The 16,834-nt window shown below is 28.4% G+C and overlaps 2 protein-coding genes across 2 annotated transcripts, besides 4 other annotated features; both read right to left on the bottom strand.

The window, feature by feature from the left end:
• Window positions 1–20: 20 nt before the first annotated feature.
• On the bottom strand, window positions 21–2,326 carry ACLA_053540 (putative AAA family ATPase; the record flags this gene model as incomplete). The annotated part of the gene is made up of 2 exons (XM_001274733.1): window positions 21–746; window positions 800–2,326. The coding sequence occupies 2 exons, from the start codon at window positions 2,324–2,326 to the stop codon at window positions 21–23; spliced, it is 2,253 nt and encodes a 750-aa protein (XP_001274734.1).
• Window positions 2,327–3,864: 1,538 nt separating this feature from the next.
• srgA (Rab family GTPase srgA) lies at window positions 3,865–4,611 on the bottom strand (the record flags this gene model as incomplete). Its single annotated transcript, XM_001274732.1, has 3 exons — window positions 3,865–4,187; window positions 4,250–4,517; window positions 4,582–4,611. The coding sequence occupies 3 exons, from the start codon at window positions 4,609–4,611 to the stop codon at window positions 3,865–3,867; spliced, it is 621 nt and encodes a 206-aa protein (XP_001274733.1).
• Window positions 4,612–11,265: 6,654 nt separating this feature from the next.
• Window positions 11,266–11,435: a microsatellite.
• A 770-nt stretch (window positions 11,436–12,205) lies between these two features.
• Window positions 12,206–12,238: a microsatellite.
• Window positions 12,239–12,757: 519 nt separating this feature from the next.
• Window positions 12,758–12,899: a microsatellite.
• Window positions 12,900–15,728: 2,829 nt separating this feature from the next.
• Window positions 15,729–15,859: a microsatellite.
• Between the last annotated feature and the right edge of the window lie 975 nt (window positions 15,860–16,834).

Here is a 16,834-nt window from a genome sequence, read left to right as displayed (position 1 = left end):
TCAAATAGCATCAATGCATTTCAAACCTCCACAGACTGGCCCCATTGCTCATATTCCTGAATCACAGCATGCGTAATCTGCCTCTTAACCTGGCCAAGTGCATACTCAAAGTGCCTCCATTTGACCTCCTGGTCTTGACCAGTCTCTTCTTCTTCATCTAAAGCTGCATCTCCAGCCGTTTCACAAATGCTCACAATCTCAGCTCCTGAGTATCCTTCAGTTCTGATAGCCAGCTCCTCTAACTCCACTTCGGGATGGACCACAGACTTGCGAAACCAGATACCCAAAATCTCCTTCCGTGCGTCGCGATCAGGCGGGCCGATATATAGAATGTTGTCCAGTCGACCGGGTCGCATCAAGGCAGGATCAATGACGTCCGGCTTATTCGTGGCAGCAATGACCAACACATTCTTTAGTTCTTCAATACCATCCATTTCATTCAATAGAGTAGTGAGCACATTGACGCCTCCCGAAGAAGCACTGCGCCGCGAAGCAATTGCATCAATTTCATCAAAGAATATGATACTGGGCCTTGCAGATCGTGCCTTTCGGAAGATTTCCCGCACAGCCCGCTCTGACTCGCCAACATACATGCTCAGGATCTCAGCACCTTTAACAGCCAAAAAGTTCAAACCAGCCTCAGTAGCAAGTGCCTTTACAGTGAGTGTTTTGGAGCAACCTGGAGGGCCATAGAGGAGTATTCCTTTCTTACTGTTCACATTGAGTCTCTTCATTCTCTCCGGAAACTGAATGATAGTTTTAGTATTGTAATTACCCACGTCAGCGGACAGAGTCTTACCTTGAGAGGTCTTTGAACGGCTTTTTGAAGGCGCCTTTTTATGTCATGTTGTCCACCTATATCTGTCCATCTCACTTTCGGCGTTTCTAAAAAGACCTCCCGCATGGCGGTAGGGCGCGTCTCCTGCAACGCAGATACAACGTCGCGCTCCTCAATATTCAAGTGTATAACAACCTCTTGATCACCATGTCCCTCATGCTTGACATCGTTCATGCGTGGCAGTAAATCTTTCAGTGGACTGGATTTGACCAACTGTCTCTGCCGGGCTTTGCGACATACAAGCTGAAGTAAAGCAAATAGATCTGCCCCAACATAACCATGGGTCTTCTCGGCAATCAGGTCTATGAGAGCCTCGTTGAGGTGAAGAGGAGGACTTCCACATATAGCACGTAGAATTTCAGCCCGGTCATGAGCTGTAGGAATCTGTAATTCGATCTCTATTCCTAGTCGATGAGGAGTTCTCAGCGCGTCATCAACATCATTGGGATGGCGAGTTGCTGCCACGACTAAAACAAGGGCATTCTTTGCAAGATCTAAGCATTCGCATAACACCGATGACAACGATTGGGAGTCTAATGAGGCTCGTTTAGGGGCAATGAAGTCAAGTTGATCGATTATGACGGCACTTGGTTGGCAAAGGACCGCCTCCTGGAAGACTTTACGAATCTTGGTCTCACCATCGCCAAAATTTCGGCTGAGCATGGACGACCCAAGACCGAAAGTCCTTCTCCAGCCCGCCGTTTCTATCTGGCCCAAGAGCGCAGTTTTACCTGTCCCCTTGGGTCCGTAGAGTAGGATACCTCGGCTGTGTTCATAGAAGGGTGGCATCTCGAACTTCTGTGAGCCGAGGTTGAAGTCGGTGAGGCTTTCGTTGATGCTATCAATCTGACGAGTTAAGCCACCCAGACCATTGGAATGCACCTTTATCCCCGATGACTTTCCCTCCGGCACGTCTTCGAGGTCGTCGCCGATCACTATTTTGGTGTTTTCAGTAAACCGAAAGAGAGTCTGGAGTAAGCCTCTGCTAGATGTCTTTATATTCCCGACTCTAAAACTCCTTCGCTGGCCTTTGAGCTCTAGATCAAAAACCAGACCAACAGCAACAACTTCGCACCGTGAAAGAGGTAGCTCTAGAGCCCAGGTCCAGTGGCACGCGTCCGAAGATGGAAGGAGTCCATATCTGTTAAGCCTCTCGGCCTCGGAACATTCCGAGAGTTGTATCGAAATGATGTCCTCCAATGGGCCTTCGGCCCTAGTGATGGAGGCTTTCTCCCCTACTTTGATCCCGTAGCAATCTTGAAAAACTCTTGAAGTCTGTACGACGGTACTCTGTATATTCTCGGTCGCGGTCCAGGCTATCGCTGTTGCCGGAACCCCGCCAGGAATGCAGACGTTGCAGATGTCGCCGGCTCGGAGTTTGAGAGTCGCTAAGGAGGATGACGAGAGATGAATACGAAACGCATCCTTGTAATCACTCCTCCCTTGCTTGGAGAGCGGTCGAATGGTAAAGAGGCGAGTCTCTGACATCTCAAAGAGCTAATAGAATATGACGGGTAGAGCAGATCTGTCTCAAAACCAGGTCACGATCTGATCTGGTACAATGATGAGAAGACTTGGGTGTGCTGGGGAAATTTTTCTCTTTAACCTTGACGTTCAGATATCAGCAGACATACACATGGTACACACGTAGACACGCGAATTTAAGTCTTTCGCAGTGGCTGAAAAGACATATCCTGCACCTCGAAGGTCATAATACATATGTTTTGTTGTTTCAGGACTGGTGTAAAAAAAAAAAAGACCAGGTAGTATGTGTGGCAGATAGCTATCTCCCTGCCCTGATCATTTGTATGTTTTTTATTTCTGTTTAGGTTCAAGTCCACAAAAAGTTTTTCTCCTAACTGTGCGCTGTTGTACCATATTTCAAGATGATTGAGCAATAATTCAATTATTGTGGGGTCCCACTTGCAAATCATGCTGCTTCACTAATAATGCTTTACCTACAGTCATTCCTACGCACTTCTGTAACCAGTACTAATAGATAAGTGGTAAATGATAAAGATGCCTTCCACCTGCAGTACCCAACGCCTGAGACTACCCCATGATAGTCTAAGAGAAGGCCTAGATGTAATGAGGTGCTGTAAGTAGTGACCGGGTTTCAGTGCTGATTAGTTGAATGCATCTAATTATATGCAGGATACTGAGATGCGCGGACAATTCCAAGGGCAGCTAGCTACCTGAAATACCAGGTATAGCCTGCCTTTACTACCTGCAGTCCATTATCCATGTGCTCACAGCACACGCGGCTCATTTTTTTTATGATATCGCTCTTAATAGTAGATCTCGTATGGAAGATAGACCAAAGCGGTTTTAATTCGTCCTGGTAGGAGTCGGTGCAGAAAAATTGATATGATCAATGACCATAGCTCTAGAATTGCGACTTTCTGTAAGGCCAAGACTGACAAGATACTCATTCGTTCAGACAATAACCAGTGTGACAATTTGACTAAGGCTATAACTTGAGTCTAAGCCAATTCCACAGTCCGAGTAGGATAACTAATAAGATGGAAATCCCTTGAACGATGATATGTAGACTCTGCTTCGCGGATCAAGGATCCAGCTGCACATGATGGTGAAAGAGTCTACCTGCTCAAAAGAACGGTTGATTGAGGGGAGCTTCCCTGTCAATAATCATCAACTCTTGGGCTCGGGTGATCTCGTAGCCCTCAGTCATATTGCGTCTGAAATCCATAACCTCCCTAGGACCATATGCATCGTTGGATATTCCGAGATAATTGAATGGCAAGTAACGAAAAAAACCAAAGCAGCAGCAACGCCGCTGAGTAGACCTCAGACGATGATCATGAACGATCTAGCGGTTCGCGGTTCGCGACAATGGACACCCATGCATATGATCCCCCGATGTTCTCACTCCTTGCCAGAAGGTGAGCTCGGCAGATCCGTAAGTCAGTCTATGCCGAAGCAGCTGGGTAAATGCAGGTCAAAGTCAAGGCACGCGCAAATAAGAAAGAGGGCGAATTTCGAATCGGTGGGCATCAAAGGTATATCTAGCAACACTTTCCGCCAGAGCCTGCAGCAGTTCCCGATCCCTGGGGGTCTATATTGACACCCTGTGGTCCCGCTTGTTCTGATTTCGATGTATCCATACCCTTCTTGATGGCCGATGCCAGGTTGTAGAAGGCTTTCTCGATGTTGATATTGTTCTTAGCGGATACCTCTAAGAATGGAATGCCCAGCTCATCAGCAAGTTGTTGTCCTTGTTCAGTCGAGACGGCTCGCTTTTCCTCCCAGTCGCATTTATTTCCGATAAGTATTTTATGCACGCCCTCACTTGCGTGTTGTTCAACATTTGAGAACCATGTACGAATGTCTAGCCCGTTTTGCAGCCAGTAGTCAGAATCAATCTTGCGTTCCAGGGATGAATGTCCTTACTCTGGAACGATCTTTCATCTGTGACATCATAAACCAGAAGTATCCCCATTGCACCCCGATAGTATGCCGTTGTAATGGTTCGAAACCTCTCCTGGCCGGCAGTATCCCATATCTGCAGCTTTACGCGTTTGCCGTCAAGCTCGATAGTTCGAATCTTGAAATCAATACCAATCGTGGTGATAAAGGATGGTGTGAAGGAGTCCTCGCTGAAACGCAGGAGGCAGCATGATTTCCCCACGCCCGAATCTCCAATTAACAACAGCTTGATCTATGTCGCTCGGAGCTAGAATCAGTCGTTCGGCCTGTTGACTTTTGAGGAGGATTGTTCTTACCAAAAAGTCATAGTTTCTCGTACCAGCCATCGTGATAGATAGACTGCTTGTGGATTTGGCCTCAGAGAGCCAACAGTTAGGCACAACTTTCAAATGATGTTGCAGGTATTGACCTCCGGATCTTGTCAAATATACTGGCAGGACACGTCTTTCGGATAATTGATTCTATCTCCTCCACCCTTCCTTGTTTTCCAGGCCGATCGTCTTAGAGAAACGGCAGCAACCGAAGGGTGGCGTGTTCTGGGTTAAAGTAGTAGATGTCGAGAGCTCAGGCTTGGTGTGGGTTGTCAGAATGAAATTCTAGTCTTGGGGCTGTGTTGAATTCTGCTCAAGTGATTCAGTGTATGAGCAATAGGCAGCTTGAATGAAATTATTTAAGTATGAATATATTAAACTTGTGTTGTTGATTATCAGTGATGTAGTAGTGTGTTTTTAGGAGTAGGCCAGGCAGGGGTGTTACGGTTGAAACGTAGTAGTTGACAGGATAGTATATGTTACACTGTGTATACTTCCTTGTAAATACACATACATACCCACTAGGTAGCTACCTACTTATATCATGATAATCAATGAATTCAATTCGATGCAATTCAATTATTCATTCTTACATGTCGGCCTAATGGCTGAGTAGTGGCAGGTCCCTAAGGATAGCCATGCTAGCTACTACTATATATACTAAATTCTTAATTAGTAGAGAATATATATACTAGTACTATCCTTATAGATTAAATTAGTATAATTATTATAGTCATGTTCTAATATATCTCTAAGCCAGGTGTTATAGACACACCTACATTCTACCTAAAGTGTAGGGGTTGATATGCTCATGGATAGAAAGATGATTCATTAGAGGGTATCTCTATATCAGAGATATCTTACTATATTATAATACACCATACTAGAGTAGTAGTCAAAGTAAGTGATTAATATTAGGGGAGTTACCTACCTATCTTCTTCCCCTTTAGTCTTTTATTACTACTTATAATATTTAGCACTATCTATCTATATAGTTAAGAGATAGAAAGAGGAAATATAATATATTAATCTAGAGATAAAAAGCATTATATATATTATGATCCTGATGGTAGTTTGAATCTAAATAACTGCTAAACTAAGACTAAAAGATTCTTAAGATAAGGATAAATAGTATTTAACCTATCTAAATATTATTTATATATCTATATCTATATATAGAATATTTTATATTCTTATATTAATATATTATAATTTCTTTTTTTAATTTCTTAATTAAATAGATGAATAGTACTAAATATAATAAATAATAATAAGAGATTAAAGAGGAAGAAGATAGATAGATAACTCCCCTAATGTTAATTACTACTCTATTATAATATACTATATTTAATAATATATTTAAAGAAGGGCATATTATTTATAATTACTTAAAAAGATTAAATCCTATATATAAGAATAAAACCATTTATATTTTTTTAAATATTAAGTTATAATTATTATAGTATCTTAATTACTTGATTATTAGTTAAGAAAAAGAGGAGGCTTTTGTTTTAAAGAATATTAAAAAAGAATAGATATAAGTATTAGCTTTTATTATCTTATTCTAAAAAATCCAACTAAAATAAATTAGATTTAGAAATTTTTATCTGAAGTTAGTAAGCTAAAATTCAGAAGATATTAAATAAAAATAAATAGCCTTAATAATCTATATATAATATTTATTAAAAATACAGAAGAATTAAAGTAACAATTATTAATTTAAGGACTTTTAAATAAATCTTTAATTAATTATTTAATAAGTTATTAACTTAAATCTCTAAGATATATAGATCTTACTAAGTAAAAAATAATTAAAACTTTTAATAAATTTAAACAAATTAATTAATTCTAAAGAGTAAATAATGTTAAGCCCCAGTTAATTATTAATTAATATTTAAAGTCTCTAATCTAGCCTTATTACTAAAATATAAAAAAAATATATTAGGAATATAATCTAAGACTAGATAAAGAGGATTAAAGAATATTTCTAAGATACAGCCTTAATTATAAAATATGATCTATTTAATACTGAAAAAACTAATAATTATTTAATAAAAACTAGTAGAATAAGCTTAAAAATACTAAAAAATAAATAAGATAAAGATATCTTATAATTTAATAATAAATATTTATATAATAACAGAATTTTAGGAGTAGATATTTTTATATTTTGAAGAATATAAAAAGATCTTATAAAGTATATATATAATATAAACTTATATATCTATACTTAGAGAAGTAGCTATCTAAATTATTCTACTAATAAAAAAGGCCTTATTAATTTATACATTTATTATAAAAAGTTATCCTAAATTATAGAAATAATAAAGTAATAATTATGACTAATTAATTATATTTTAAGAAGGTAATAAAATAATATATCTAATATAAAAATAGTTTCTTTTTAGCTTAGAAACCTAGAGATAATTTATAATTACTTATACTAATATACAATAAGAATATTATAAACTTAGTATAATAATTATCTTCTTAAACTAATCTTAAAAGAAGACTTTTAGATAGAAATCTTAGTATTAAAAGAATAGTATATATTTTTAATATAGAGATACTATATATTAATAATTATATTCAAAAAATAAACTAAATTTAGGAAAAGAGAGAAGTTAATAAAGAAGAAGACTCTTGTTAACTAAATAATAAAAGCTTCTAAAGAAAATAAATAAGAACTAAAGGATCTATTTAGAACTAATAATAATAATTTATAAATAATAAATATCTTAGTATTTTATAAGATAGAGTTAGAATAAGAATATATTAAGTAAAGATATCTAAATACTATAAATATAAATATTACATATTATATAGTAAGTATTAAAGAATTAGAAATACTTATATTAATCTAAATATTAATTAATTATAATATAAGTTATATATTTATATTAACCTTATTTATTAAACTATTATCTCTAGACTGGACTTATTAAAGAAAAATAAGTAAGGCTTTTCAAGTCTAATTATTAAATAATACTATAATAATTACTTAATAATAGATTAGAATTCCGATATAACTTAAGAATTGGAATTATATTATGATATTAGTAAACACATATCAGTAGTGATAGGTGGCAGGTATCTGGGTTGACCTTAGTGACCTAAGGTTGATAGTGAAATCTATTATAACCATCTATTATATAGAATAGCTAGATTATATAGATATAAATAAGAGTATCCTCTCTAAGAATAAGGAGGGTAAGGCCTAGTCTATCTCTCTCTTTTATCCTTAGTAAACTTATATAACTATAGTAATTCTATCTAATAATATATCTAAATTTATAAAATTATAGATTACTTATAAAAACTCTATAGGACCTAAAGTTTATCTTTAATAAATATACACTACTCTTCCCTAAATAGTAACTACTAAATTATAATTAAGATAATAATCCAGTAAATTTAATAAGGAGTTTTTATTATAGATAAATCCTGTATTAGGTATATTCTAAGAGAGATAAAAAAATAAAAAATATAATAACTCTAGGCTAGAATATACTACTTAGTTATCTAATAAGCCTTAACTAAACTTAACTACTAGAAATATTAATTACTATAAGATAATATCCTCTAATCCTTCTACTAGAATAATTAGCTATAATAATCTGTCTAAGATAAATAATCTAGTAAGAGATTAGCTAGAAGATATAAGATAAGCCTTTAATAAACTATTTAATATAATAGCTTAAGGAGCCCCTCTTACTAATATTAATAGCCTATTCTAAAGTCTTTATTATGAATAATATAGTAAATAGATAGTATCTTTAGGACTATTATAGATAAATTACTATTACTAAGTATAATCTATCTTTAAGATTTTAAATTTTATCCTTATTCTAGAATACTAAGATATATATATGAAGGATACTATCTAAAAATAATAAAAAAAGATTAAGAAGTACTTTAAGAATATTTTATTATCAATAAGAAGAATTCTCTGTAACTAAGAATATCTTACTATTGTTAAGTAAAAACTTATAAGATATATTTATAAGTAGTGGAAGCTAATAAAACCTAAATATAGATTAATCCTATACTAATAATTACTAATATAAGAGTTTTTTATATATAGCTTCTAAAAAACTCTAAGAAGTATAATACTAATAATAAAAAATAAGAGAAATATAAATAGCTTACTTAAGGATTATATCTAGTTTAGCTATATATAAGAATCCTAAATAAAATAGCTATATAGATCTCTATATCAATAAATAAAGCTTCTTTTATCTAGAAATTTAGTATTAAGAGTTACCCTAAGCTGAGAAAAGGATAAATAAAAGAATAAATATAAATTTAATTATATAATAAAGTAGTTAAATACTTTACTCTTTATAAGAATAATTTAATTATTATTTAATAACTTAGTAATAATCTATAATTAAGATTATAACCTAATAATTATAAAAGTAATTTAATAGACTTATGTATAATTACTAGCTCTTATTAGCTAAGGAAGGGCTTATCTTAATAAATGATATAATATCATTAAAATAAAGTATATTTTAACTATAGTAAAGTAGGATAAGATCTTTATCTATACTTTTCAAAGAATATAAAAAGTTGATAAGATTAATAGATTTCGAAGTATTTATTAACTAAATAAAAAAAGCTTTAGAATATTAGGATATCTAGTAGAACTTATTTATAGATAAAGAAAAAGGATTCTATAAAGATATATAATTATAAGAAAAAATATCTAGTCTATAAGAGATTAAAATTAGTAAGGCTTATCTAAATATTATAGATATTAACTTTATATATTACTTAACAAAAGTCTAAGAGAAAGAGTAATTAATTAAATTAGAAATTCTTATTAACTATAAAGCTAGTTACTTCTTTCTCCTATAAGTAATAATTAATTATCTAGTTATTATAGAGTTCCCTTACTATAAGAGAGAGATATCTTTAGCTATCTAACTCCTAAATAATGTAATAATAAGTATTAGCTAATAAATAAAAATACCTATATAAATTAGGTAATAGATTAGTCTTATTAACCTATGGATCCTAGATATTAGTATATATAATATTATTTTAGGTTATAACTAGTTAAAAGGTATTAATGTATAAATTAACTAATACTTAGGCTAGATAACCCTATAGTATAAGAGGGGAATATATATTATATATTTTATAGATTCTTAATATAAGATTAAATACTATAAAAGAAGAAAACTATAATATACTTATATCTTTTATAAGCTAATAAAAAAAAAGTTAATAATAATTATAAATACTACCTAAGCTAATGAATAAATAATAAGCTTTAAGAATATATTCTAGAAGAAATTTAATCCTAGAATACTACTAAGATATAGGGTTAATTATATAGTTAATACTAGTAATACTAAGCTAATAAATATAAATATCTATCTATAATTATTAAAGAAGTTTAAGAAAATCCTTTACTAGGTAGAAGAACTCCTATAGAAAGAAGTAATTTAAGTATTAATAAGTTAGTAGGAATTACTAGTAGTACTAGTCCTAAAGTTAGGAAGAAAATAGTAAATATATATAAATTATTAAGTACTTAATATGATTATAATTAAGAATATATATCTATTACTAAGGATCTGAGAACTAATTAACTAGGTTAGATAAATAAAGATTCTATTAAACATTAATCTTCTTTTAGAATACTAGTAGTTATAAATAGTAGCTAACTCTATTACTAAGATAGTATTTAATATCATATTTAGGAAGTATAAATTCTTAGTAATATTATTTAGACTCTATAATATACTAGTAATATTCTAGACTTATATACATAGCTAGCTCTAATATCTTTTATATATATTAATATATCTTAATAATATCCTAATATTCTTAGTAAATAAGAAGGAATATAGATACTATATATAAGAGGTTCTTACCTAATTTTAGAAGAACTACTATTTATAAAGGCCTTAAAATATAAATTTAGTAAGAATAAGATTAAATTCCATAAATATATTATTAGTAAAGAAGTAATAAAACTAATATTTATAAAGATAGAGGTTATTATCTAATAGCTAAAATTTAAGAATATCTATAATGTATAATATGTTCTTAGACTTATAATATATTATTACTAATTTATACTAGGATTTATATAGATAGTAGCTATACTTTATAAATTATTAATGAAAACTAATAAAGACCTATAGAAGAAGTTTTATCTAATTATCTAGATAGTAAGATATTAGCATATATTTACTAAGCTAAAGAAGCTTATAATTACTATATTAATACTAATAATTATAAACCTTAATAAATTATACTAAATTAAAACTAATATATTAGAATACATAGTAAGAATAATCCTAATATACGAAGATAAGACTATAAGCTCTATCGTATTTTATTTAATAAAAGAAAGTTTAATAGAGTAAAAAGAAATGACCTAATATAAAAGAAGGAGCTATATATGATAAAAGAGATATTTTAGAGATAGGATTAGTATATTAATAATAGAAAGATGATAATAATAATAATTAATTATAAGAGCTTCTAATATCTTATAAATATAACTAAGTATTTAAAGTAATTAACTTCGTAGGTAAAAGAATTTTAAAGATATAATCTAGAGATCTAATATTAAAAGAGTAATATAATTATTATACTAAATATAATTAGCTAGTATCCTAACTTTATAAAAGAAGAACTAACTCATATTACTAAAAGAATATTATTTAATATATTAGAAATATAAAAGGCTATAAAAACTAGATATTTTAAGAGCTTAAAATAATCTTATAAAATATAAATAATATAATACTATACTAGATTAGCTAGAGTTATAGATATTATTATATAATAAGAAGAAGTAAAAAATAACATAAATAATAGTCTTATTATTTAAGCTCTAAAAGAAGATATTATATCTCGTACTAAACTAAATTATAAATTGATAATATCTAGAAGAGAGGTTTATATATTACTAAAAGTTAATCTATATTATAGGTATAGATAATATACTATACTTAGAGATTCTATTTTAATAAAACTTCTTATAAAAGATCTATATAGAATATAGCTATATAGATTATCTAGCCCTACTTATAGTAATTAGAATATAAGTATAGTAGTCTTTAATAGAATATAATATTAAAGCTACTATCTATAAATACCCAAACCACTAGATATCTTAAGATTTAAAGAAGTAGCTTAAATAAGAATAATAATATTATCTAGTAAAGAAAGATATTTAATTCTTTAAATAATAAGATATTAATTATGTTAAATACCTACTAGTAATACTAAATAGAATAAATAGATTATTACTACTATTAACTATACTATAGGTTATATAGTTATAAAAGCTAATTTATAAGCTATAAATAAAGTAATAATAGAATTTCTTTATAAAGAGATATTCACCTAGTATAATATCTTTAATAAAATAACATCTAGTAATAATATAAATCTCTTAATATAAGTAGTAGAGATCTTTATAAAGATTTTAAAGATAAAATACTAAATGATATTACTAAATTATCTATATATAAGTAAGAAGAATAGAAATCTTAGTAGACTACCTAGATAAATACTTATAAAATATTTAATAAATAAACTAATCTAGCTATAAGATATATACCTCTATCTTATAGTATTTATAATATATATATATATATTTATATAAATATAGATAAGAGCTCATTCTACCTCCTATATAAGATTAAACTAAGATTACTAAATAATAAAGAATCCTCTAAAGACAAATAATACTAATAAGCTAGTTAAAGTAACTTATATATAAGTATTAATAAATAAGAAATTATTAAAATATATATTAAAAAAAAGAGATAATCTATAATATATAAATAAAATAATCTTATTTAAAGAATGACTAATAAGTCTATATATAAAATAAAAGCCTCTTGAAGTTTAAGAATAAATAATTTAAACTATATAAGATAATTAAAGCGTATCTACTTAGAATATATATATTATAGGAATTAGGAGAATATAACCTAAAAAATCTAATTACTAAATAATAACTAATAAAAATATATATAAAAGAAGATCCCTAGTATCTATAGATATCAGTAAATCTTAATATAAGGTTATAAAAGATAGACCTATTACTTACTAACTTGATTAAGATATAGAAGGTGCTTAATAAAGCTAACCTCCTAATACTATTATATATGGAATTATTATAAAGTATAATAATAAAATGTAATAAATAAAACTATTCAGAAAAATATCTATAGTAAATAGAAAAGGGAGTAATAAAGCTATATATGATAAGTAAATAAAAAAATTAATATATTAATAAAAGATAGCTAACATATATAGTAAATAATAAAGTCTTTAATACTATTAGATAGTAGAGACTTAACTATTTTAGACAATAGGAATTAAGAGGGAATCCTAGATGTAGAGTTGGAGAGACTAATATTTTAAAGAAATACTAAAGAGATAGATTTTAGAGGACTATTTATAATTATAATATTCATTTATGAAAGGAAAGTAAAATAGTATAAAAATAATATATTTATATAGATAGAAATTAGGAAGTAATACTATACTAAAACTATATTCCTAAAAAAAGAAAAAAAAATAATTAGTAGATTTTATTAATTATAAAAGAAAACCAATTATATAAGATATTAAAAATTATACTAATTATTAATAAAGATAGGTCTCTATAGCTTAAAAATCTATATTAAACTTAGTATTATTAAGACTATATAATACGATATCTATCTACTAGAATAAATTATTATTCTTAGTAACTGAAGTTAATTTGATAATCTAAGCCTTAATCTAATAAGTAAATATCTTTAAGTTCTTACAAATTATTATAAGCTTTTAATTATTATTTTAGTTCGAATAGCTTACTAGCTATAGTAGATAAATATTATTATAAGGATTTTTGTAATTAAACTTTATTAGAGCTAAACTTATAAAAATAAAACAAAATTAAATATCTGTTAAAAGAATAAATAAGGGGATAGAGAGAATATCTTTTATTAGAATTAAGAAAGTGAGTAAATAAACTATATTTTTAGAGTAATTAAAATAATATATTAAGCTTCTTTTATAAAAATAATAAAAATAGTAATATGTATCCCCTTTATAGAAGTAAGAAAAATAAAAAAATAACTAAACTTTAGAAGAGAGAAAATAAAATAATAATTAGTTTTTATTAGCTTCAATAAAGGAGTATTACTAGATATAAAAAAAATAGAAAAGAAGATATAAACTAGAGTTACTAAAGCTACTAGAGACTTATTATAGCCTAAAGATCTTATGATCCTAATTAAATTATTATTAAATGAGTATTTACATATTAATAAAGATAATGAGATAGATACTATTAGTATATAAATCTATATAAAGATAATAGTAAAATATATAATATAAGTCTTCTTAGTAATAGAGGGAGTGGAGGAATTACTCTTATTATTAATAAATAAACTCTTATTATTCTTAGAATTATTCTTTTTAATATTAATTTTAATTATCTTAATATTCTTAATAGAGATATTGATAAGGGGAGGGGTATAGCTAATAATATATCTTAATTTATTATAATAAATAATCTACTTCTAATAATTATTAGTAACTAAAGAAAAAAGATTATTACTAATAATAATTTACATATTAAGAATATTATTTAATTATTATTAAAGATCTTTTATCTAGAATAAATATCTAGTATCTCTATTATTTTAAATATAGTTAATATATAAATCTATAAATAAGATATAATTATTATCTATAGAGGCTTATATATAAATAAAAAAGAAATCTTAATCTTAGTAATAAATCTTATATCTAGTTTTTTTATAAACTTCTTTATAAGTCTAAAGTAGAGTAATAGATATCTAATTATCTTTATAAAAATCTCCTATATATGATTCTTCTTTATTATTAAACTACTAATCTAGATTATAAACTAGATTTATGAACTTTGTTAATAAAATATCAAATATATTATGAGGGGTTCCTATTTTACCTAGATATATTAATCTATTAACTGAGATAAAGAGAGACTACTTACTCTATTTAATATAAGTAATAACATTACTATAGTAAATAGCTAGTAATATAGCTTTTAATATAGCTATATAAGTAAACTAAGAATAAAATAATTAAAATAATAATAATAAAACAGATATAAATAATATTTAACTATAGTAGGATAAGAAAGAAGAAGAAAAAGAGGGAAAAAAAAAGATAAATTAAGAAGAAATAAGAAGTAGAGTTACTATTATAAAATTAAAATAAATAATAAATGTAACTTTATCTTACTTCTACTATAATAACTATACTAATAATCTTCTTTTATTTTCTATATATAACCTCTTTTTATACTTCTATACTTAAGATATCTCTATAAATTAATATTAATCTATAGAAGTTACCCTCTCTGTATTAGATAATTTGATTATACTCTTATTACATAATATTAACTAGTATTAAATAATACTTATACATAGATAAATATTAATACTCTAATATCCTTATATTATAAAACAATAATCTATATAATAATCCTATAATTACTAGTACTAAGGATAGGCTTTATCTTAGATAAGAAAAGATATAATAGTAGTAAATATATACTAGTAGTAATAGGTAGTAAGTATCTAGATTAACCTTAGTGAATTAAGGTTAATAGTGAGATCTATGTAATATATAATCATCTACTATATAAAGCTATTAGATAATATAGATATAAATAAGAGTATCCTCTCTAAAGGTAAAGAGGGTAAGGCCCAGCCTACCTCTCTCTTCATCCTTAGTGAAATTATGTAACCATAGTGATTCTAATAGTATATATTATTATCTTTATTTTTATACCTATATCTAGGGCTTAGTAGAGATAGCCTAGAGTAGGCTATTAGGTAGGGAAGGTGCTTATAATAGTACTATAGAAAGTATTTATATTAATAAGATAGACAGGTATAATACTTTTAGCCTTAGATCCTATAATAAGAGTTTAGTAAGTATAGAGGGTACTAGCTCTAATACTATACTAATAATATATCTATCTCTAAGGCTTGACTTAGGTAGGGTAGATATATATATAATAAATCTAGGAGAGGCCAGTACTTTAATAGAGGTAAGTTTAAGTTTAGATTTAGAGCTATTAACACTATACCTTTTATATTTCTTCTTCTTTAGCAGCTAGTCTAGTAGGCTTAGTTAGGCTCGTGGGCTTAGTAGGGGCAGTCTACTATATTAAATTAGCCTGGCTAGTTAGCTTATCAGACTAGGCTAGGTTAGTAGGTTTAGTAGATTTAGCTAATTTAGTAGGGCTATTTTATAGGGGTATTATAGTAAGATACTCTATAAGTAGATTATTATATAATAAGATAGCAGGAGCTAGAGCACTAGGATACTTTAAATATTAGTTACAAAATAAGTAAATATAGCTATATTAGACAGGGGGGTAGCCTAGGGGGGAGGGTATACTATAGGTAGGTAGATAGATATATTAGCTAGTAGTCTAGGGGGGTGTATTAGCTGCTATTATTAGAGGGTATATTACTTCTAGATTTAGTAAGGGTATATTTTCTAGTATAATATCTAGTCTAGCTAGCTAGGCTAGTATAATAAGTCCTATAGGATCTACTAGTACTATAAAGTATTATAGTTTATTATATATTTAGATCTATAATATCCTCTTTAGTATTACTCTAGGCCTACTAATATATATAGTTAATCTATATATATAGCTAGGCTAACTCTATTATATACCCTATATAGGAGTATTAGTAAAGCTAGGCCTCTAGTATAGTATTATTAATAGTCCTAAGAATAGTATAAATAAGGTATTTAATAGTGTGGTTAGTCTTCTAGAGGGTTTCTAATATTTATAGTAGTATAAGAGTTATTACTAGTATCTTCTAGAATACTCTATAGTTAGTCTTCTACTGGTTTTAGTATTATATCGTATTTTATAGTAAGAGTATAAGATTTAAATTTAGTAAGAATAGATGTAATCTATTATATAGAGCTATCCCTAGTAGGCTTAGTATTAGACTAGCTAGTCTACTAACCCTACTAAGGCCTATATTAGATTAAGTATTATAGCTACCCCTCTACTACTCTTTTAAATATTATTATTCTATAGGGTATAAGTAGCTTAAGGCCTACTACCCCTACTATATTAATTAGGTTATCTATAGCCTTATGCTAGTATTAATATCCCTAATATATCTATATTAGGTAGTAGAGATTAAAGTCTCTTACTATTATATAATTACTAAGAGCCTATAAAGTATATAGT

The sequence above is a fragment of the Aspergillus clavatus genome, genomic scaffold (assembly GCF_000002715.2).
Source record: "Aspergillus clavatus NRRL 1 1099423829794 genomic scaffold, whole genome shotgun sequence".
In the NCBI taxonomy this organism is placed as follows: Eukaryota; Fungi; Ascomycota; class Eurotiomycetes; order Eurotiales; family Aspergillaceae; genus Aspergillus; species Aspergillus clavatus.
This window is presented reverse-complemented; position numbering and strand designations above follow the sequence as displayed.